Here is a 22,664-nt window from a genome sequence, read left to right as displayed (position 1 = left end):
TTATAATATGATAATTTAGTCCTATAAATTAGTTTTAGTTCATCTACTTGGATGAGATGGTAAGGGATATCTTCCAACTTAGTTGAAGGGATGTAATTTCTTAGTGAATTTTAACTTTCGACAAACATGTTACATAAACAAAACCAAGCTCTTTTTATCTTCTATATTTGAGGCCTACAACAAAATTTAAGATGATATAGTTTTTTTTTTTAAAAAAAAAACAAGTATAATCTTTTCTTTATAAAGAAAAGTTTATGTGAATTAGGTTTTGGAGGCTCACTAGAGCTAGAGCAGACATCAAGGATCAAAGATCACTAACATAGGAATTTACATATCCTCCTTTAAAGATGTCCTCACATTGGCAACGAGAATTGAATTCATACCCTTTTTTGGTATAAGTCAACTCATTATAAACTGAGTCAATATTCATTGTCATAAATAGGGATAATATGTAGGTATTTTCACAAGACGGCTTGGAAAAGAGCGGCAAAACTCGCATCCAACCTGCCTTCTTATTACCATACATGTATCCTATAATCGGAGTTTATCCAAAAGTAATGCTACTAAAACCTCATATGCAAATAAAATAGGTTTCATATATCAAAACTTGAGTGTGTGTGTGCGCGCGCGGGTGTGGGTGTGCGTGTGTGTGTGTGTTAAGAAATCAGTAGTTGGAGGTCCTGGACTGAAACTCTCACGTATGACTGAAATTTTATCCCTTTAATTTATTTCTTACAAGAATGTTTGTAGGAAATATCAAACAATGTAGTTTCTTATGCAAAAGGCAACCATCTGGGTTCATTTCTTCATACAAAAAGTAAAAAAGAATGGGATAGTGCTCTAAATAAACTGAAGGAAATTCCCAATGTTGAAATTCAAAAGGTGTTGAGATTAAGCTATGATGAATTAGATGATACAGAGAAAAATATGTTTCTAGACATTGCATGTTTTTGAGAAAAATATATTTCTAGCAGCAGCAGTGTAACAAAAATATTAAATGCCTATGGTTTCTTTGCAGATATTGGGATAAGAAACCTGTTAGACAAGGCTCTTGTAACTATTACTTTAAACAATCACATAAAGATGCATGACTTGATACAATAAATGGGTAGGCAAATTGTTCATGAAGAATCTATCAAAAACCCAGGAAAATGCAGTTGATTGTGGAATGCTGGCGAAATTTGTGATGTGTTGACAAACAATAATGTATGAATGATATATATCTTTGCATTCCAAAAAACATGTATGCGTGCGTGTGTGCGCGCGCGTGCGTGCGTGTGTGCGTGCGCGCGCGTGCGTGCGTGTGTGTGTGTGTATTTAACTGCAACTTACCACAAAGTATTAACATTGATTCTAATTTTCATTTATTAGGGGAGTAGTGTAGTTGAAAGCATTTGCTTAGATATGGCTCAAATTACCTGCATAAATTTAAGCTCTAAAGCATTTACAAAGATGTCAAACCTAAGATTACTTGCTTTCGAAGGCCATAATCAAGATGTTAAGGGAATTAATTATGTGCATCTTTGTGGGGGCATTGATTTTTTGCCTAACAACTTGAGAAGTTTTGAATGGAATGCGTATCCATTAAATTCTCTACCATCAAATTTTTCTCCATGGAATCTTGTTGAACTTCGCCTTCCATATAGCAACCTGGAAAAACTTTGGAACGGAGCACGTGTATGATGTATCTGCTATGTTCTTGTTTATCTTTTGATAAGAGAAAAGCTAATTCTATTCAATAAATGTTGAATATTTCCAAGATTAGGAAAAACATATATTAACTTGTTCTTCCATTATATATTGTTACAGAATTTGCCGAGTTTAGAGAGAATTGACCTTCGTAAGTCTGCACACTTAATAGAGTGTCCAAATTTTTCCAATGCCCCAAATCTTAAGCATATAGATCTTGAATATTGTAAAAGCATGTCTCATGTTGACCCATCTATTTCCAATTTCCCAAAGCTTGAAGAGTTGTATGTGAGTGGATGTAAGTCACTTAAAAGCCTCTGCAACAGCACTCGTTCACAATCTTTCCAGAGATTTTTTGCATATTATTGTTACAATCTCCAAGAGTTCATATCAATGCCCTAAAACACTAATGATCCTTCCACAACCACAATTGAGAGAGTATTTTCTTTTCACATCTGTGAGAGTCTTGTGGATCTTCTTGAAAACTTTGCATACAAAATCACACTTTCTGGCTCAAAGATGAATGAGCAAGACACTTTAACCACCTTGCATAAAGTACTCCCTATCCCTTGCTTCAGGTATGTTAGATGTTTAACTTTCAATGGATGTCACAATTTATCTGAAATTCCAGACACCATCTCCTTGCTATCATCATTGAAGGTTTTAAGACTAGTTGTTTGTCTTATCATAAGCTTACCTGAAAGCATTAATTGTCTTCCAAGACTCGTGTTTCTTGAAGTTGGTTACTGTCAAATGCTTCAATATATACTTTCTCTTCCACAATCAATTCAGTGGTTTTATGTTTGGGAGTGTGAATCTCTTCAGAATGTGTTGAACTAGTATGATACTCATGTCAAGCAAGCAAGGGGAATTAATAAAATTATAAAAATTTAATAAAAAATATTTGTTTTAAATTGAATTGAAAATTAATTAATTTGAAGTACGCTTGTTCAAAAAAAATTAATTTGAAGTACATGACACAAAGTTATTGAATATTTAAGTTATTTGATACATAAGTCGGCATAAATTTAAAGTACATTTATATATAAAGTATTATTTGACAAAATAGTGTGTGTGTGTGTGTGTGTGTGTGTGAGAGAGAGAGAGAGAGAGAGAGAGAGAGAGAGAGAGAGAGTGTGTGTGTGTGTGTGTGTGTGTGAGAGAGAGAGAGAGAGAGAGAGAGAGTGTGTGTGTGCAAGTGCGCACGCGTGCGTGCGTGCGTGTGTGTGGGGTGTGGGGGTTGGATAACTCGTCAGATTTGAGCTAAGAAATAAGTAGTTGGAGGTCCTGGACTGAAACTCTCACAAATGGCTGAACTTTTATCCCTTCATTTATTTCTTACAAAAACATTTGTATTTTTTATTCTATTTATTAGTTAGAAAACCGCTTAACTTTTATCCCTTTAATTAAGGGTCTCATTTAGTGTTTATCAAATTCATTAAGTCTTAATTATTTTGATTCATCTATTTTTTAGAGAATTCTCGTAAATAATTTTTTAATGTTTGTTTTTAGTGAAACATAAAATTCGAATAAAAATAATTATTTTAGTCTATCTCATTTTTTAAAGAGAATTTTTTTCATAAAAATTATTTAAAAATATACTTTTAAGGTATAAAAAAATGATAATTGTTATTGAGAAATTTAAATATGTTTTTACCGATGCATTTTTGTTGAGAGGTTTTACAAATACATATATAAACTCAATCAAATATTTATTATATTTTTAATTATATTTTGAATATTTATACCTATTCACCGGTCTCTAGTGTTGAAAATTATATGTGCACTAAAATATTTTTTATATGGAATTTATTTTCAGGACTTTTTATACGATTTATGAAAATAAAGCATGCATTTTTCGTGAATTTTTATTTCATAGAGAAATTAAAATTTCATCATTTTTTAATCATATTTTACATAGTTAATTTCTCCAAATTTGAATTTTTATAGTTAAAAGAAACAATGTAGTGAAAGGTATATTATGTTCACGAAATAACTACCATATATGAATAGTTTTGAATTTTTTAACGTTAAGAAATAATTGTTGTAATAAAAAAGGTATATAATGTTCATGAAATAACTAACATATATAAATGACGTTAACTAAATAGGTTATGATGATGTGGTGAGAATATTCTTATGAGAATATAAAGGTAAAAAAAATATAAAAGGTTACAAAACCAATTTGAAATAGCATTAAATGTTAAATGTATGAGAAGCTTGGTTTATTTTAAGGTGCACTTATCGATAATTTCTTGTGAGGTTTGCATTTCCATAAATACATTTGAAGGGAAAAAAAAAAACCCTCAAATGTATAGTGTGTGTGTATATATCCACATATCAAATTAGTTCACATTCTCTCGCACTCTCCCTCTAACTGCACAGCAAACCCTTTTGGGAAAAAGTCAACAAAAAAATGTTGTAAGAAAAGTAACAAATTACTTACAAAACTAACATAACATCGTGTTGATGTCATAAAGAGATACTTCGGATTTTTCGTTTAATAAGATGTTTTGAATTCGAATTTAACATTGAGAATCGTCAACATTAAATTAAACTCAGAAAATTCATTTGTTCATTATGGTCCTTTATCTACCACAAGAATTTAGCTGTGCGTAGATGGTACATGGTTGAAGAGAAAAATTAATTTTTTTTTTTTTTGAAGAAGAAGAGAAAAATTAATCTCACACTGTCCAATTACAACACCATGTCACAATTACAGGAACCGATAAAGTCACAAAGCACATTCGCATGCTGCGTGGATACATTTTCTTATGAAATGTTGAGAGTGGTACTTTTAATTTATCAACTAAAAACTTCTTAATCCTTCAAAAAAACAAACTAAAAACTTCTTAAATTTTTTATCAGCTAACAAGGTCATAACCACAAATGCGATTATGAAATGTTGAGAGTGGTACTTTTAATTTATCAACTAAAAACTTCTTAATCCTTCAAAAAAAACAAACTAAAAACTTCTTAAATTTTTTATCAGCTAACAAGGTCATAACCACAAAAACTTCTTAAATTTTTTATCAGCTAACAAGGTCATAACCACAAATGCGAGAGTTGAACTCACGTCGTACTATATAGAACATGGAATGAGTCAACTTCTACCAATTGAACAAACATCGTTGAATGCATTAGTGATTCTAACAAATAAACATTAGACCTAACTAAACAATGATTATATCCATGTTAATTAATTTAATATATTTTTTAGAAATAATTTATTCAACATATAAAAAAGTGTGTGTGTGTGTGTGAACCTTTATTTTCTTATATAAAAAAATAAACCTCTATTAATTTTGATACTATGTATGAATAAGTCTATTAAAAGTCTGGCATTGGAAGGGATAAGACATAAGTGAAACCGGTTTTGTGAGATTGTGATCCAACCACAAATTTTAAAAAAGTTCCTTCAAAAAAATATGTTTATAAGTAAAAAAAGACTTTTATTATGTTTAATTCTACGTTGATTTATTTAATATAACTTATTTTTATTAGGAAGATGAAAAACGAGAATTAAACATAATAAGAGTCCTTTATAAGCAACTATTGTGTATTTCACATAAAGTCAGCTCAAGGGTAAAATTACTAAAGTTCACGTTTTAGACACACCAACAAAAAGTATTTTTCATTATATTTTACAAATAAAAAGGTTGTGAAAGGAATTTCTAAAATATAAATTTGAAAAGTTGCAATGGTTGAATAAAGACATTTAAGTGAAAAGATGTATTGCTTGACTACTGAATCAATATAACCATTGCATCTTGTCATTCAAAAATCGTTGCTAAAGAGTTTTATCTCTTCACCAAAGAACATAAGTTTCTCTATAAATAGAGATACTTTGGAGGCGGAAAATCAATCAAAAAAAGATAATAGAACGTCACATTCTCATGAGTCAAAATACTGCCAAAAGTAATACTAAATCATTCTTTCTTTTCTTTAGTGCACAAGAGAAATCGAAAAAACTTTATTCTGTAAACTAACATTGTTCGATACGTTTGGTGTGAATGTGCAAGTCACGTCAAAGATGTCAAAGTGTCATAAAGGGGATTCACCATTATACATTTTTGCATCTGGTTGGCATAACTGATGGGAACGAATCGAGCCTAAAGGTTAATGTGTCTCACACATGCATGCTTTAAAATTTATACGTGCATTCTTCTTCATCATCTTTTTAGTTAAGTTATTGCAGTAGACCCCTAACACAGATTCTAATAAAGACATCATATGTAGATAAAAAAGACATCATATTAGGGATGCAAATAGGTCAGGCCGGCCTACAGGGGCCTACGGCCTAGCCTACGACAGGCCAGGCCAGGCCAGGCTTTTTTCTTAAATAGAGAAGGCCTAGGCTTTTTTTTAAGCCTATTTAGCTTAAAAGGCCAGACCACAGGCCTCTCAAAAAGCCTCTTAAGCCTATTAGGCCGGCCTATTTAAGTAATATGAATAATATTATTTATTATTATATTATATTTTATGCTTTGAATTAAAATATAAATTCGTAAATTTTTTCAATAATTTAAGCTTTTTTTTGTTGTGGTGGCCGGGATTTGAACCTCGGACCTTGCATATTTTTATGCATTGTCCATACCAACTGAGCTAAGCTCACGAGGATATACATTAATTTTTTGCATATATAAATTTATTATTATAAACTAGAATAGAAATATGATACAATATATAGTGGAATTCCCTAAAACCTCGTGTTGATTATCAAAAGAGAGTTTAATATAATTAAATTATTAGTTCGCTAGTCCATTTAAACTTATATCAAATTGCTTATTTAAATATGTTCATAAGAGATAGGCTTTTAAGCAGGCTAGTAGGTCGTATTAGGCTTTCAGAAGGTCAGACTCAGGCTTAAAAAGTAGGCCTATGACAGGCCGCTGGCCAGGCTTAGGCTTTAAAAAAATATGGCAGGCCAGGCTTAGGCCTTGCAAAGCCTAGCTCGGCCTAGCATATTCCCATCCCTCCTTCATATATTAAAAATTGTTTTAATCCTCACTTAACATTAAAAACTATTGGCTGTTATATTAGTTTGTTTTTTCTTTTTCTCACTTGAGCTGCGCAACCTCCATGTATAATTATTACTAGATTTCATTTTAATGTATAGTTGTATTTATTCGAATTATATTTGTAAAATACATTGTGTGTTTGGATATGATTTTGAAACCACATCACGTCAAAATACCACTTCCCAATGCACTTCAATCCTCAAAATTGTGAAGCTGGATTTTGTAGCTTTAGAGTTGCCGTGATTTTCTGCCGTGCTTTTCTCAATTCTACCGTGCTACCAAACTGGCTAATAGTTATGCACCTTACTGGTTATTTGGATTTCTTAAAATATTTTGATGGATCAAATTTTTTGGATTTTTTTAAACATTATATTGGACCAAATTTTATATTTAGAAAATTATCTTAAAGACCTTACATTATTTTAAAACTTAAGTGGACCTAATTGACCTCAAAACATATAGAATAGTTTTCTAGATACACCATCAACACATAATTATATTGATCATAAAGCTATATATAAAGCTATATAGGTAAAAAGTGTATGCCTGTGCTACACAAGTTTTTTTTTTTTTTTTTTGGTTGGCAAGAGTGATACATATAATTTAAACAATGCATATGCAGAACATCATATTCATAGTATATATGAAAGATTTTTATTTTTGCTAACCGACCACCCCACATCCATGTATGCAAATGCAAGTACGTGAAGAAATAAGGGAACCGTGGTTGAATTGCTAGGTTATATATTTATATTCTCCTTTAAAAATTAAACTAAATTAAAATAGTTTCCTCTTATATATGACTCAGAGATCATTGGCTCTATCGATCGACCAGAAAAGCTAACTTTAGGATCTCCACGCCACTACAAACAGATGTTCCTGAGCCACATAGTCCATTTCACTTTACAACAAAATTAATCAATTAAATGTCGAAAGTATCCCATGATAACCAAATAGATAATAATTTAATAGTAGCAAAGAAATATAAAGGTTGGATAGGAGACCATATACACTAAATTGAAAAGTTGGGTGGCTTTTCTTTAACATTTATGTCCTTTTTGTTAGTACTGTTCAATTAGGAAACTATTGATAATTAATTAACCATGATAGAGAGATTATTGAATTGTTTAGCAATATGATCTTTTAGATGTAACTTTTCTTTAGACAGAAAACTTGTAACTTAAGAAGATTAATTTGCTTGTGCCAAAGGGAAGAAAGCTACGAATTGCATGAAAGGAACGAACGGATTACCAATTTCCATGTGCAATGTATTTGACTGAAATTTGTTGGAATACTAGGTGTGATTGTGTGAATTGGAAAATTCCTTGAAGTTTCATGTTGGAGAGTTTACGCACAATACTAGATGTTTATATAGTGGAGGTCAGACTGTCTGTTTGGTTCGAGAGTTTTGGAGGGGAGGGGAGGGGAGATTTTTAATTTGAAGTGTTTGGTTCAATTTTTAGAAGGGGAGGGGAGGGGAGAGGAGCAAATTTTATTACACTGTCAAAATTATCCTTATATTAATTTAAAATCTCAATATTATCCTTGAAACAACTTTTAATATTATTAGGTTATATTATCTTGTAACAAATTTTATTCCATATTATTAACAATTTTTTCTTGTAACAATTTTTTCTTGTAACAACTTTTATTACTCCTTGTAGCAACCCTATTACCAATCCATTATTTCATCATCTACATCATGTTGGTATCGATTACATCGTTATTGTTTCGTTACTTTATTATCCTTATTTAATTAAGTTTAAGGGTAAAACAGTAAAATAATTTTAAAATCTCTCCCCTCCCCTTGTGAACCAAACACACTTTTAATTAAAATATCTCCCCTCCCCTTCCCACCGTTAAAATTCCTCCCCTCCCCTCCCCTCCCCTCCCCTCCTAATTCTCGAACCAAACGGACCCAGTGTGCGATTGGAGGTAAGCAGTTTTGTAAACGGGCGATGACGCACTGAAGCTGATGACCACCAAAAGTGTGACACCGTTGTCCGGTCGGGCGGAGTCTAGCCTTAAGTTAATTGATATTTTTTAGAATTTTTTGTTTCAGTATGCATCATCGTCACATAAACGTTTTACATGTGTCAACATACGCTTGACACACACCAACATGCACTGGACACACGCCTGGGAGCACCCTCCCTTGACCAACTCATGTTTGTGTGCGCTTTAATGAGGCAAGATCACATTATTGAGTTTCTAAAGGTCAAATGATGTCAACCATCGCTTTAATGAGGCAAGATCACTTTTTTATCCAATGTGGAACTTCTATCTCACCTTACATTTGTCACAACACACAATAAGCTAGCTCTTTATAAGCTCATATGATCACAAAAAAAATTGTTTGATAACAACCGTTTTCTCATGAGCTTATAACTTATTTTACTAGTATATGGAGTAGCTTTTTTTATAAGTTGATTCAAGTAGCTTATATCTTCTCTTTTTTTCTCTTTTTATTTTACCATTGTTATCTTATTGAGAAAAAATTAAATATTGATTTAACATAATTTTTTTAACTGATTTCATATTTATAAGTTAGTTCAAACATTAATTTCATTGAACACTATATGTTCAATCAACTACCTTATTCTCTATCACCTATCAAGTATTTTATACGTTATCCGTTATTTTGTAGCAAACGGAGTCATTGAATAGCAAAATATGATAATATTATCGAAGATTAGAAATTACATGCAACTCTATTTAGAAAATATTTTAGACTACTTGACAAAATTATACTAATAACAGAAATTTAGAGAGCAAATATATGAATTGATCTCTAATTTACTAACTAAATTTGGTTACCAAAGAATTTGTGAGTGGTTTCATTTTTTTTTTTTATTGTGACTTTGATGATCTTCAACAATTGTAAATCTTCTGCATTAGTTGAGACCAAATTCAAAGATTATGTTTGACATCTCTCTGCAATATATACAATAGTTAAGTCATGGGGCATCTCATGGAATGTCATGGTGCACGAATGTACCACATGATAGAGCATAAACCTCTACATTGACTCTCTTTGATGTGCTCAATTTTTCGTAATGCATGCCTTCGTCCATGGGTTTATGATTCCATGAACAAAGGGGGTATATTTCTCACTATCATCCAATAATATCAAGACAAGTACTCAAATTATTAGACACATAGATTATTTAGGGAAGATTTCATAAACAACGACCTTCCCATATAAAGAACAAATTAGGTGAATATAGACAAAATTCTTTGATATTAGTGGCTAAAACCAAATTAAATTAGATAAGGGTGTCCAATAAACAGAATAATAGTGACATTCTTGTCCTACATTGACATGCTTTTTAATCTTGCTTTTAAGAAAATAAATTTCAATTACAATACCTTCTTTACACCTCTGAGTAGAAAACACGAGTCTTCTACTTTTCAACTAAAAACACACTTGGATGTGGACAAGTTTGGATGTGGCTATTGCACGCCAACCTTTTGTGTAATTATAAAAAATTATAAGACTTTTTGGAGATTGAAAAATCCAAACCAAAAAGAATTTTTAAATTACTAAAATAATTTGATGTCTAGTGGGGGTTGCTTGTCTACATTATATAATATAATCACAACATATAATAAAAGCATGTTGACTCAATTTCTCTTTGTGGAGGAGTTATCTTACATTGATATAGAACTTTTGATAATTTAATTTGATTTTTTAGATTGTGATGTGTTTTCTACTTTGATGTGAGATTCTTTGTACTTTTTTTTTCAAGTCCAATTCCACTAGGAATTGGGTGCTTGGGGAGGTAGCTTATAAAATATATATAAAATAAATTAAATAAATGTTGGCTAGTTTTATTCAGAGAGAAATTAAATTCCAAATGGCTGCCAATAAAACTTTATGAAAAGACCATCATTTATAACACTCATGATGTTGATGTTTTCGGGAGAAGAAGATTTGCATGTATGCTTTGTTTGTACAATGCTAGAAAGTCAAACTTATTTTTGAACTGCCAATAGAAGTCAATCTTAAAAAATTACTACACAAGTTTCATTACAAAGAAGTTTTAATTCTTAATTCTGTATTCTTAACAACAAAAAAAATCTAATCTTGCGGTTATTTAATTTGCTTTTTTCTTCTCGATAGGGTTATTTATTTTCTCTTATTGTAAGTTATGCATTGTGTGTGTGTGTGTGTGTGTGTGTGTTTTGAGTGTGTGTAAACAAGTTCTCTACATAGTACTGTTTTACTAGGTGTATGTAGTGTTTCGAATTTTTATTTGCCTTTCAAGAGAAAAATATGAATCACTAACACTGTTCTAAGTTATGCATGTAGTGTTCTACATAGTACGTTTGCATCTAGAAAGATAAAGTTGATAAGCTTTTATGTTGAGCGTGTTGCAAAAAAAATGTATACACGAACACTAGTGAGAGGAGTTTTCAAGCATCAGAATTGTTTTATTCTTTATCCCATGGTTCTATAGTGTTAGTGATTGAATAATTAAAAAACATTATTGTATTTTGAATTAACAAAGTTATTTTTTATGTGAAAATCAAAAACTCATTCTTCCACGTCAAAATGTAAATACTTTTCTTATGTTATAATTAAAATACTAATATGTCTAGAATTAACTTTATGAAAAGATTAGAAAAATTTATAGTGGTTTTGGAGACGATTAACGTTTGACCTAAATTAATGATGTTAAAAACCGACTTTGGTACCACCAAATCGCTAGTTTATACTAAAAAGTATTGTCTAAATAAAGCATATCTAAGCTTAGTATAAGTTTGTAAGTAATAGAATTGTTTGGTAATGATCTTCTCACAAGCTTAAAATATTTTTTTTTTACTAAAGGTCATTTTATACCTGTTTCAAGTAGAGATTACCAAACATAAACTGAAAGTAAAAAGGTATAACTATCTAGTGCAACAACATAAACTAATATAACCACACAGGCCACCCTTAAGATATATACCTCAAATTTACACAAGTAACACCCGAACTTGTAACTCTTCAATTCCTATAAGAAAAATGCTAGGGACACACCCTCTTAACACACCCTTTTAACACACACCAAGTTATAATTGGTGTGTGTTAGAGAGTGTGTCCCTAGCATTTCTCTTCCTATAATTTCTTAACCGTAATCAATTGAGCAAATTTAATTTAACAAATTTAATTATATTTTCTAATTAAAAAATCAGAAGTCTTCTTTGTTTCTCTCACGGTTCTCCCTCACTTTTTCTCATCATGGTCTGTTCAATTTAAGCCACTAACGTACGTACAAGCTAGGAATGAGACTGTGAAACTTTACATACCCGCAAAAGGAAAATATTTTGTGGACATTCTGTATGGAAATATACATTTAAGAGAGAAAAAGGTAAAGAATGTAATGCGATTGAAAGAGAAATAAAGTGAGACGTTGAATATGCGTTGAAACTATAAGGTATCAAAATAGTATCATTGTTGCTTGTAAAATTCTATTAATTTTTAAGACCATCCACAGTGGAAATGACAAACTTGGTATTTAATAGGTACTTCTACTGTGGAGCAAAGTATTAGAGTACCTGTTAGGAAGTGTGTGTGTGTGTCATAATGCGTGTGTACTCCCTCCTTCGTTTTTTATAAGACCGTATAACAAAAATCATGGATACAAAACTTGTTGGAGTAATAAATTTATCTGAAATGTTTAGGGTATACTCTGCTAATTGCACACGTACTTATGTCATTAGTTTTTTTATAAGTTCCTTTAGTGTGTGTTTGGATTGAGGGTTTAGGAGGGAAAGGGAGGGGAGGGTTTAGTTTTCTTTTTTAAACTACGGACTATATAGCATGATTTTCTAAAATAAATTAAGTGTGATTGAAGTATTATATTATCGTTTATCATGTTAATGTGTTAACTTTTTAAAAGACATTTCATAGTGCCCGTAATTTAAAAATGAAAAGTGAACCCTCCCCTCGCTTCCCCTCCTAAACCCTCAATCCAAACACACCCTTAAATGCTTATTGAAATGTATATCATAAGTATCAATATAAGCTACTCATAATGTCCCTTAAAAATATAACCTGATAAATGCTCCAATTTTATAACAGAAATATAATACTAGTCAGAATCGAACTACAAGTTAATATAGTTTACGGTTATGGCTAGTTTAACCAAATGGAAGTGTAACTGGAGCATCATTAAAGAGAATATTACAAAACTGGCCATTTTGGCTCACTGCTAAATTGGTCATCAGTTAAAGTACAACAGAAAAATGAACTTCAAAGTGAAATGATCTTGTGAACTCGTTGAAGCTACAGATGAGAGTAATGCCAAAATAAAAAAAGATGTGATATAACCAATCTTACAAGCATACACAAATCCCCCCCCCCCCCCCCCCCCCCCCCCCCCCCCTCAAAAATCAAATGAAATAGAAAATAAAAAAATTATAAAGTAACAGAAAGAGGCAAGAATAGAAGATTGTGTATTTCCTGCATCACTATTCATAACTAAAAAAGCAAAAACAACATCAAGGCTCAAAAGCTGGATCGAAGCAACCCAGGTGAACTTCTAAAGGTTCATCATCCCTGTACAAAAGATTTGGCCGGAGCACCAAAACAGGTTATAAGCAAACTGTGAGCGCTCATTGTGCTCTTGATCTAGCACAAAACCTTCAGACCTTCTGTTTGAGAGTCACATCGAGTATCCCAATAGTTATTTTAGGAGTGTAATGTTCATCTGTATCCACTTCTTCGATTTCCTGGAATAGTGTTATGTAATATTCAACATCAACCTTAATATTGAAACTCTTGATTTGACAGTTTGTAATATTATTAAAAACCATTATTTCTCAGACACAAATAAGTATTATAACTGACATTCAAACAGTTGGTGCATTTTCTTCCCGAACAAGTCAACCAATCACAGAATAGCAACTCCATTTATACAAATGTCAAAATTAGTATGGGGTTGATATCTACGTTCTAGAACCGTTATTGTATTCATTACTAAAAAATTTAAAATCAACCATAATTACATATAAAGTGATAAATCCACAAAAATTGGTGTTTCAAAACATATTTAACCTTGATTTATATTGATTGGAAATAAATGGAAAAATGGCAACCATAAACAGCCAGCACATGAAAAATTATGCAAAAAACCTTCATGGCTAAAACGGAAAGGATAAAAGGAGTAACAAAAGGAAAGGGAAAACAAATTTCCAGACAATTGCAGACATGACAATGATAATAAAGCAAAGTTAATCACCTGAACAACATCCTCTCCCTTGACGACTTGTCCAAACACAATAAGCTTCTCATTTAGATCTGGAATCGGTGCAGTTGTGATGAAAAGATCAAATCCTTTGTTGGTGTGTTTGCCCTTGGATGTTCCAAGCATGAATGCTTCATGTTTCATACTGGCGAATCATCATGATATCTTATATTAGAAAATTATACAACTCACTGGATCATCACCAGGATTGACTGTAAAAAACCAAAAGAATAAGAAAACCTTGCAGGTTGCTTTCCTCTTAAGTTCCAATCAGCTGCTCCTGTTCCTTGACCATCCCCTGCCTGAATCACATAGTGCTTAATAACACGCTGAAAAAGCATCCCTTTGAAGTGTCCTTTTTGACTGCAGACAAATCATAGGTTAGGTTGGAAACATCAGCGACTAGATTAAACAAATTTCATGTACCCATTTATAATGAACAGACTACTAAATAAACTGATGCCAAAAAACGTGGCAGAAACATCAGACCACCCAAAAAGCTGTATTACCAAACACAGAAGTTGTTATTCGTATCAAGCGGTTGTTGGCCCCACAAACAGTTGCGCTTGCGGACACCAGAGGGTGTGTTTATTTCAGGATGCTATAACACTAATATTATACTGAGAAGTATAGCAACTCTAAAAGTTGTAGCACTCAACTCAAATGTTCACACTAACATAGCAATTCTACTGGCATAAGCTGTAAGTGCAGTAAACAAAAGTAACCTCCAGATCAAAAAGTACAAATTTGTGATTTCTTTTTAGCAAGATGTATAAAACATGTTACACGGTTCATGTTGAAATTTTAGCGATTTGATAGAGAAAAGAGAGAACACATTTCTGATTTCGCTTATAGGATTTTGAATGATTGTGATGTTGTGAATGTGTGCTATATATAAGATTGGCCTAGTATTCTTACTTATACTAATAATCTCAATCAAGTATAGATGTGGTACAGCGGTACAAGTCCACACTAATAATCCTAGTACTCTAACCGAATTCGACACCTTATATGACAAAGGAAATTTTCTGTTTTTCTGCTAGTTAATGCAGCAATTTTCAAGGACTAGACATGTTTCAATGAAGATATAATAATCTGCTAGTGTTTGTGTGGAGTAGCCTATATCATGTCCAGTTAACCATGCACTATTCCAGAGAAACTAAAGCATCGAGCTAATATCTATGGGCCAAGCTCTACATATATCTGATAATAATTTCATTGATCATCATTTTATTTAAAGAGAAACTAATGTTGAAAAATAGCACAACATACACCAACCTAACAAAGAAACAAGATATGATGTGAAATGTTGTTATGGATATGGAATATGGAGAGGACTTTCAATTTTATCACCAAAAAAAAAAAAAAAAGAGGACTTTCAATTTCAAATTGCAATCACCAAAATATATTTCAGCTAAGATTATGGAAAAAGGAAGAAAAGTGCTGTAAATATTACTTGGGTATTCTAATCACCTAGCAAATATTGAACTTCTACCTATTGTCTATCACAAAATAACAATATCTTAAGTTAACAATTTCTTCTACTCCAACATCAAGTCTAACCAAACCCAAACCATTAAGCAGCTTCCATATTAAAAACTTTGTTGGAAAATCAAGTACTCACCATAAGTCAATAAATTCGTCAACAGCTTCAGGAGCACTTTCCTTGTACAGTTCTACTATTATAGACCCTTTAGATGTATTTAAGACCTATAATAATGAAGAAATAGGCCAGGTAATAAGATAAAATTCCATATAATAATTTCAATTAACTGGCATTCTAAACTTCATTGAAGAAGAATTTCACTAAAGAATGATTAGAAAATGAATTATAGCAGTGTGGAAAATGAAACTTACAGCATATCCAGGTAGCTCAGATTTCTTCGAGTCCCCAAAACTATTTTCAACCTACAAAAGTAAATTGTCTGAGATAATAACTCAATTCACAAGCGAAAAAACTATTGACCTTGCAGAAAGTCCTCGTCTCAATGGGAAAACTCAAACACACACATAAAAGAAGTCCTTTAGATAAAAGGGAGTATACATTAGGCAGGTATGTCAGATAACATGAAACTACAGAAGGGCTGAGGAGTAAAAAAAAAAAAAGGCTTTACAGTGCATTTAAAGATGTACCTCTTCAGAGACTGACAAGTTATTTTCTGATTGCAATCTTGACCTGAAAACAGTTAAAGTAAGAAATGAATGGTTAGGTAAGGTAATAGATAATGCTCTTCTGATGTTCCTATTTATATGAGAAAAATAGAAATAATCCTGTTACAAACCAATAACAGCCTTCTTTAAAATCATATAACTGATGGTTGTTCTATTCAAACTCATCTTTAAAAAAAATGCTAAAAAATTCAATGGAAAATTAGACAAACTTTATGTGCAACATGTATGCTTTACAAAACAAAACCAAAATCTGCCAGAACTAGAGCATAAACCAAAGTGACATCAGAACAAAGCTAAGGATGCTTTTGTTTTGCTAAAAAACAGAGGACTGTACTGGACAACTTTTTTTGTACCGTGTTTTATTTATAAATTGGCCATGGAACTAGACAAAACAGGTGGCAAGGGATCGGACAAAAACCGAAATTCTTGTCCCTCACTAAACCATGATGAGACAAGTTTTTGTCCAGAATACAGAAAATCGAATATATCAAAATACCCTTTTTATTTTCCAACATAAAAAATATTTTCTCTCTTGTCTGTTTTGCTAATCAAACACACCCTATATTATCTCTCTATCACTCTCTAGTACAGTTATGTCTTGTTCTATATTGTTCTATCTAGTACTTACTGTTTTGTGAATCAAACACTCTCTAATGGTTCTACCACCAAAAAAGACAGGAGTACTTACTGTTTTGTGAATCAAACGCTCCCTAAAGGTTCTACCACCTCAAAAGACTGAGAGAGATCAATTGATATAGGAGTAAAATAAAGCCTTTAGCCAACAAAATACGATTTCAGACATTCCTCTATCCTATAGCAATAGCATCCCAAAAATTATCAAGCATTTCAGAGCAACAAAACTTGATGAAACCAAAGCAATAAAGCTCAATTTAGTATTAGTTCACAAGATATCTTTCAATATTTTTCTGTCTAAATACACCGCATATCATTTCTCACACTAAGAAATCACTTTCACTGCTAAAAGAAAAAAGAAAAAACTGTGACTAACCTGTTAGACCAATGTCTGTATGTAGCCAAAAGGAAAAATCCAACCAAGACAAGAATCAAAGCGTAGAATATAATACTAGCCGCGCTAATCCGAGAAGGTCCCTTCTTCCTTTTGCTTTGTTGTAACAGAGCCTGAGGTTTGATCCTAGCCATTTAACCTAATCCTATCATAAATTCCCAGTTAGTTAATAAACCAAAATCAAGAGTCACAAACCAAAAATTCTACTGAATCAAAACAAAAGCATCATGATGATTATAATGACAATTAATTCAACACCAATATCATCCAAATCTTTATTTTTTTGATCAAATCAAAACCCATTAACATAAAGTTTGAAATTTTCGAATCTAGAAACTCATGGTATGATCTAATAACAGTTAAGTTAAGATCCAACAAATTGGGGACAGTTGTATCCAGTAAGATTAGGGCATAAAGAGAAAGTTAATTAAGAACGAAAAAGGAAAGAAAAATGAAGAATAGACATTAATTAATAGAATCCAAAAATGGAATAAAGGTTTTGCTGAGAGAGAGAGAGAGAGAGAGAACCTGCGAGATGTTGAAAGAGAGGAGTGAAGTAGAAGGTGGTGCAGTGAATGGATCGTACGGCGGAGAAGTACAGAGAAACGAAGTTGAGATTTTTACAAAGAGGAAAATCGAAGCGCGTTTTTGCTTCGTTTCAACGATGATGAAATGAGAAATTTCGTGTAGTTGGAGGCTTTGGACCAGTTTTCCAACATTGTCGTCACACTTTAATATGTTTTAATGTTTTAATAATTGAAATTCATAAAATATTTAGTGTATATTAACAACTAATCATAATCTCTTTCAAAAACAAAACTAATCATAATCTCTCAAAAAAAAAAAACTAATCATAAGAAATTACACTCTTATTATTGAATTTGGTAATTGCTTTTTTTTAAATGTTAACAACCGTCACGCAATCGGAAGCGTAGGCTAACAAACGATAAACCTAGATTGAATGAGAAAACTCTCTAAAATATTATTTAACGAATAAAAGTTGCCTCTTAGGCTACAACTGTCAAGCTTAAATAGGGAAATAACAAAACCTGATGGGCAGAAAATAACAAATTGAAATAAAAAATAGAGAATTACTTTTTTTTTTGTCAGGTAACCTAGTAGCTAGAATTCACCTTATAAGGTGAATCCTTATAAGGTGAATAAGTGGGGTGTCCGGGGTTCGAACCCCGGCCCCTGCATATAGTAATGCATTGTCCTACCAACTGAGTTATGCTCACGGGACAAAAACAGAGAATTACTAAAATGGGCTAAAATAATAAAATATTATGTTACGTTGTAACACTACCAAAATAAAACATTATAAAAATATTATGGATACCCTCCTACATCAATCTCCTCCACCTCTGAAGAATTCGACCTTAAGTTCTTATTTTGATAAAAGAGCTTCCATGCATGTTGACTCTTCTAATGAACAGGAAAACACCCACCCGGATCCATTGAGTGAAATACAAAGAAGAAATTAAGGATACCAACTGTGTGGAGCATTCTATTGCAAGTTTGAAGTCTTTATGCCGGAAAACAACATCCCTTTTTTTCTTACGACTTAGTGAGTCCTACATTTGATTCGTCCACATTTGAAAAGATAGCCCATTTGCCACCCCATCATCATCTTTATAGCCAATATTTTCCAGAACTTCATGTATGGCAGTCAAGTCCTTTCTTGAACATGCATCGCTAAGTGGGGACAAAGAAACAACAATAGTAGCACTATGTTGGATACTCATCAATGAGTGGGAAGGAACCCATGTTTCTTTTTGAAGAGGAGGCAAAGCAGCCACTAAAGACTTTGTATTAGGTTGTTCTCTAGGTTCATACTACAAACAACGAGATGCCAACCGCACCAACTCAGTCCCACCGTCATCAGAAAATTGTCCTTCCACACAAGAATCTGTGAGCATTTAATGATTACTGTCGCGAATCAAATCAAGGGCATCAATCTTCTCCATACTAACAATAGGTTTGGTGACTGAATGTTTTTTGACCGGTTCCACAGACGTTAGAAACGCTTCGGTCATCCAAGCAACGTCGATCTCCTCTTGCAATTGCGTAAGAATTCTGGCACACGACTCATTAATTCGATTGTTTCCAACTACAAATTCATCGTTTATTTCAGTTGTGTCATTATTGATGATGTCAAATGTTTCATCGACTTTAACATTAAGATACCTTTGAATATACGTTATCAAAAGAGAATGTTTTACAATATCCTTAATCATCTTACGCGAGTTACATGCCATTCTAGAAGCATGTCTCAAAAGGTCGGTCAATGAGTAATCTTTGTTGTAACAAAACAGAAAACTATAAATTATAAACTTGTTATGATCATCCTTCAACTTGTTGTAATATCTACGCTCAGAGTATTCCAAATCAGATTCACGGGTATGTTCTAATTTTTTGTACGTAACAATAGTATGGTTGTTATTACCAACCCTAATAACTGGAATTGGTCCTCCTCCCCTGTTCAGATCGTTTATGTTGTTGTTGTTGTTGATGATGTTGTTGTTGTTGTTGGCGTTGTTGTTGTTGTTGTTGATGTCGTCAACCTTAGCTGTCAACGCCGCCATCTGATCTGACAGAGCTTTGATAGCCGCAATTAAAGTCGTGATTTTTGTCACTAGTTGATCTCCCATGGCTGATCACGTTAGAAAAAGAACAGGAGAAACCTGCTTTGATACCAACTGATGCAGTCAGAAGCGTGGGCTAGCAAGCGTTAAACCTAGATTGAAAAGGAACAAGTTTGCAAGCGACAAACTTGTGAAAATAGGGTTTGGAATCCGCCATAAATTGAGAAAACTCTCTAAAATATTTTTTTTTGAAGGACTCTAAAATATTATTTAATGAATAAAAGTTGTCTCGTAGGTTACAACTGTTAAGTTTAAATAGGAAAATAACAAAACCCTGATGAGTCGAAAATAACAAACTGAAACAAAAACAAAAAAAATACTAAAATTGGGCTAAAATATTAAAATATTATAAAAATACTATGGAAACACTCCTACGTACATCGTTAAGGCATTGTTTAAGCATTCAAAAGTAATGATTTTTACATTAGAAATTGTGTAGTTGAGACATTTAAATGTGTTTGACTTATATTTTCAAAACAAAATTTCTTTTTGTGGGTTTCTTAAACAATGTTATTATGATCAAGGATCGTGTGTGGCAAAAAATGAATTCGTGGAGGTAGTAAATGCTTATCTAAAGCGGGACGTGAAGTCATGATTAAATCCGTTTTGTGAGCCATTCTGTCGTACATGATGAGTATTTTTCAACTTCCTGCAACACTTATTAACACGATTGAAAAAATGGTAAATTCTTTTTGGTGGGGTCACAGACGCACAAATCAACGAGGAATAAATTGGTTAAGTTGGGAGAAATTATCTATGCACAAAACCAATGGAGGAATGGGGTTCAAAGACCTTACGGCTTTTAACCTTGCCATGTTAGGAAAACAAGGTTGGAAATTCCTAACGGAACCAGACTCCCTCGTTTCCCGGCTATTCAAGGCACGATATTTTCCAAACAACACCTATCTCACAGCTAATATTGGTCATAATCCTAGCTACATTTGGCGTAGTATTCTGCGTGCTCGTTTCATTGTTCGTGGTGGTGCTCGTTGGAGTATAGGTACTAGCAGATCTATCCCTATCTTGGGAGAACCTTGGGTCTTGAATGGAGAGAGTATTGCTACTGATATTATAGGCTCACATTATGTTCATCATGCTACTGTTGATAATTTGATGTTTCCAAATGAAAAGAGATGGAATGAGGTGGTTGTCAGACAGGTCCTTAGTGCAGATTTAGCAGATAAAATCATGAGTACGCCACTAGTTGCTCATGTATAGGCAGATCGTTTAATTTGGAAGACTGAAAAGAATGGAAGATATTCCGTGAAGAGCGCCTATCGTTTATGTGTCGAGGAGCTAATTGACTCTTCTCATCTTCGCCGTCATGGTAATTGGTCAAGTATTTGGAAGCTTAAAGTTCCTTCAAAGATTCGAAACTTAATTTGGAGGATGTGTCAGGGTTGTTTACCTACGAGGATGAGGCTTCAAGATAAAGGTGTGTAATGTCCTATGCATTGTGTGAGTTGTGACTCCGGTCAAGAAGATATGACACACTTATTTTTTCACTATTCTTGTGCGGTCCAAGTTTGGCGTTTTGCAGGTTTATGGTCTCACATTCAGAACGTAATTGCAACTGTTGTACCGGTAACAGACATGATTTTCAACCTGCTGGAAACTCTCCCAACCGAACAGAAACAGACCCTTGCAGCCATGGTATGGAACATTTGGAAACATCAAAACTTGAAGGTGTAGGAAGACGAGACAGAAATTGCTGCTACTGTTGTCGAACGTGCCCGCGTTATGATTTCTGACTGGCAGCTAGCAAACCTCAGCATCCCAATTGCGACTTCTGCTGTAACAGCAGGTTCAGCTGCTCATTTGTCTCCCAGCGCTGCAACATCCAGCTCACCTGCAACTGCTATGGTTCGGTGGAAGAAGCCAAGTGTGGGGCGATACAAATGCAATGTTGACGCGACATTTTAGTCAAGTTTCAACCGTACGTGGATTGGTATATGTATCCGGGATGAGGAGGGCACTTTTGTTTTAGCAAAAATGGTGAGTTTCCCTTGTCTACATCAGGTTGCGGTTGGTGAAGCAATTGGTTTATTTGAAGCCCTCCAGTGGCTTAGCGACATGTCTTTCGACAATGTTGATTTCGAGCTAGATTCAAAGGTTACATGTGATGCTTTGCTTTCTCGTAGAGATGATATTTCCAAGTTTGGGCATGTTGTCGCATCTTGCAAAGCTCTCTTTTCCGCTTTCTTTACAAATTCCAGGATAGAGTTCACTAGGCGACAAACAAATGCAGCCGCTCATGTTCTAGCAGGAGAGGCTATATTTCTAGTTAGTCCCATTATTTATTATCATATCCCATCTTGTATTAACAATATTATTATTAATGTCTAATGAAATGCACTGAGCATGTTTTTCTTTAAAAAAAAAAGATCAGAACTTGGATTAAGAAATCAAAAGAGGGACTAATATTAGAATACTGAAGATTAAGAGAAAATGAGATAAAAGAGTTTTGATCGCTCAAATGAGAGTAAAACTTATAGGAAGTTATATTGATAAAAGACAGTAATTTGTGTATGATAAACTTTTAGCAAGAGTTTTGTCAAAAAAAAAAACTTTTAGCATGTTTATTAAAATTTATCAGTAATAAAATAAATTTGTCTTCATAAAAGAAATTTCAATCTCAACTCATCAATTTAATAATAATTAGGACATAAAATTGGGGGATGCATTGGACATATAATTTAGTTTCACAATCATTGACTGAAACGTCAAATGTAAATAACTCGGTAAAGATTTCTAAAGGAAAGATGGTCATGTCCACTGAATCCTCTATTTTCGTTGTAAATTGCACTTATTCTCTACAATTATTCTCTCAGTTTCACAATAAATTAACAAAATAGTTATAATAAATCTCTTGACTCGT

The 22,664-nt window shown here is 32.9% G+C and overlaps 2 protein-coding genes across 3 annotated transcripts; one reads left to right on the top strand and one right to left on the bottom strand.

Moving 5' to 3' along the window:
- Positions 1-12,879: 12,879 nt before the first annotated feature.
- LOC146957970 (peptidyl-prolyl cis-trans isomerase CYP21-4-like) lies at positions 12,880-17,847 on the bottom strand. Of its 2 annotated transcripts, none has more exons than XM_085739627.1 (8): positions 17,670-17,847; positions 17,124-17,286; positions 16,076-16,118; positions 15,800-15,850; positions 15,567-15,652; positions 14,183-14,305; positions 13,937-14,087; positions 12,880-13,427 (listed from the first exon to the last, which is right to left on the bottom strand). In XM_085739627.1, exons 2-8 carry the CDS (start codon positions 17,273-17,275, stop codon positions 13,341-13,343), a joined length of 693 nt encoding a protein of 230 aa, XP_085595753.1. In that variant the 5' UTR covers positions 17,276-17,286; positions 17,670-17,847; the 3' UTR covers positions 12,880-13,340. The 2 variants fall into 2 exon arrangements, with proteins under 2 accessions (XP_085595753.1, XP_085595754.1); XM_085739628.1 differs by having other exon boundaries at positions 17,124-17,280.
- A 2,716-nt stretch (positions 17,848-20,563) lies between these two features.
- LOC146957969 (uncharacterized) lies at positions 20,564-22,132 on the top strand. The gene is made up of 5 exons (XM_085751382.1): positions 20,564-20,944; positions 21,005-21,221; positions 21,327-21,439; positions 21,545-21,649; positions 21,806-22,132. Exons 1-5 carry the CDS (start codon positions 20,564-20,566, stop codon positions 22,130-22,132), a joined length of 1,143 nt encoding a protein of 380 aa, XP_085607508.1.
- Positions 22,133-22,664: the final 532 nt, after the last annotated feature.

The sequence above is a fragment of the Medicago sativa genome, chromosome 1, assembly GCF_051527215.1.
Source record: "Medicago sativa cultivar Bolivia chromosome 1, Bolivia_mono, whole genome shotgun sequence".
NCBI lineage: Eukaryota > Viridiplantae > Streptophyta > Magnoliopsida > Fabales > Fabaceae > Medicago > Medicago sativa.
This window is presented reverse-complemented; position numbering and strand designations above follow the sequence as displayed.